The 1,710-nt window shown below is 32.5% G+C and overlaps 1 protein-coding gene across 1 annotated transcript in view; it reads right to left on the bottom strand.

The window, feature by feature from the left end:
• Positions 1-1,710, bottom strand: part of DENND4C (DENN/MADD domain containing 4C) — a 103,242-nt gene that overhangs the window by 57,230 nt on the left and 44,302 nt on the right. Inside the window, exon 10 of the mRNA XM_012665047.1 lies at positions 1,536-1,710. Coding sequence (XP_012520501.1) covers positions 1,536-1,710 — 175 coding nt within the window. The remainder of the gene's footprint in view (positions 1-1,535) is intronic.

Genomic DNA, 1,710 nt, shown 5'->3' with positions numbered 1-1,710 from the left:
TAATAAATAAAATATATAATACAGGTTGAACATCACTAATCTGAAAATCCAAAATGCTCCAAAATGCTCCAAAATCTGAAACTTTTTGAGATAAATGTTTTTAAAACACATGGAAATAATAAACACCAAATCCAAGACAATGGTTACCTCTGGGAGAAAGGAGCAAGATATGTTTGTGGAGGACTATCCAGGGGGTTCAAATTTACCGGTAACATTTTATTTCTTAATAAAGATTGTGGTGGATAGGTAAGAATTTACTTACATTATTCTATACTTTTGGGGTATCTAAAGCATTTCATAATTCCGTAAGTACAATTGTGCAAACAGTTCAAAGTTATTTTAGAAAACAAGGTTCTGATTAATAGAAATTTTATAGAGGTTATTCAAAACTGAGCAAAATTAAGACTCTCCATAATATATTTTATTCAGACAGTAAATAAAATAAAATTCTGAGTTACAACTTCATAAATAATCATTTCTAAAAGCACCATGATGAATATATTCCTGAAATAATTGTTTCTCAGGGAGAGCCATTTATAAACAACAAAATGTGTGCTACAAAAAAATATTTAATTCACGCAAGTGATTACTTTCAGGCTGCAAGTAAATCGAAATGTACATAGCAAGGAGCCACTACAGCTATTCAGTTTCAAAATACAATGGTAGATCCATTTCAAAATTATACTTTAAGTTATAGTAAATGCTCTCTTCCTTCCTTAAGTTATTCTTTTGGTTCACATAAAGATATTTTCCCAACCAATTCTATTGCTGTGACCATTTAGACCTCACCCCCAATTTTTCTCTATTCCTTTTCTGCCAATCTCAAACAGTAAAGAATAAAAGTGTTCCAGGACCTTGAAGCTGGCACCAACACTACAGAATTTTCAATACTTTACTGCCCTTTCCCACTTTTTTGGGGTAAAGGGGGTAGCTCTTAAGCATCCATCCAGAGTTATTACTACTTCTTTTATTAATGTAGCATGCTACTCTCTGAACCCTCAGCTATACCACTGCTGTACTTATTTATCACCTCCAGCAAACACAAACTATGACTGATTTTTAATATCAATTTCTATGCAATGAAGAACAGATCCTTAAAAGATTCAAATCCTCACAACTAAGAAAAAGGTGTAAAATCACCCAATGTTGTGACTAAACTTTATCTCAAGCAGGTAAACCCATTTTACTTACATATGGATTTTGAATGAAACCTAGAAAGCATATCATTTCTTGAGCTCTGAAAGCAGTGTTTAACCATTTTTTTCAAACCCATCTTCTCTTTTGATAAACAAATATTTCCTGTCTACTGCTAACATTATTACCCAAACATAAACTATTATGATATTGAACACTTTTTTTCAAAACACACAGCTTTCCCAGATTCTGATAGCTGCCCTGGTTGAGAAATGATGCATTTAAGATGAAGATTTATTAACAACTTTCAAAAATAGCATATTTGTAGATGCTTTCAAAGAGATGTAATTATATATGGCAAAATATATAAATGGGAGATAATATAAAACAAATCAACTTACACATACAACATGTTCGTATCCAAGTCAATGCAAACAACATCTTGTGGTGGGTCATGAAGATCAAAATACCTTGAGTCAACTCCAACTATAAATGGTAAAGGTGCACTAAGCACTGCAGCCAGTGAAAGAGGACAAAGGGGAATATATGGGCATTGCCACTGAAATGGAAAGATCA

Source organism: Propithecus coquereli, unplaced genomic scaffold (genome assembly GCF_000956105.1).
Source record: "Propithecus coquereli isolate 6110/MARCELLA unplaced genomic scaffold, Pcoq_1.0 Scaffold95, whole genome shotgun sequence".
Classification (NCBI taxonomy): domain Eukaryota; kingdom Metazoa; phylum Chordata; class Mammalia; order Primates; family Indriidae; genus Propithecus; species Propithecus coquereli.
This window is presented reverse-complemented; position numbering and strand designations above follow the sequence as displayed.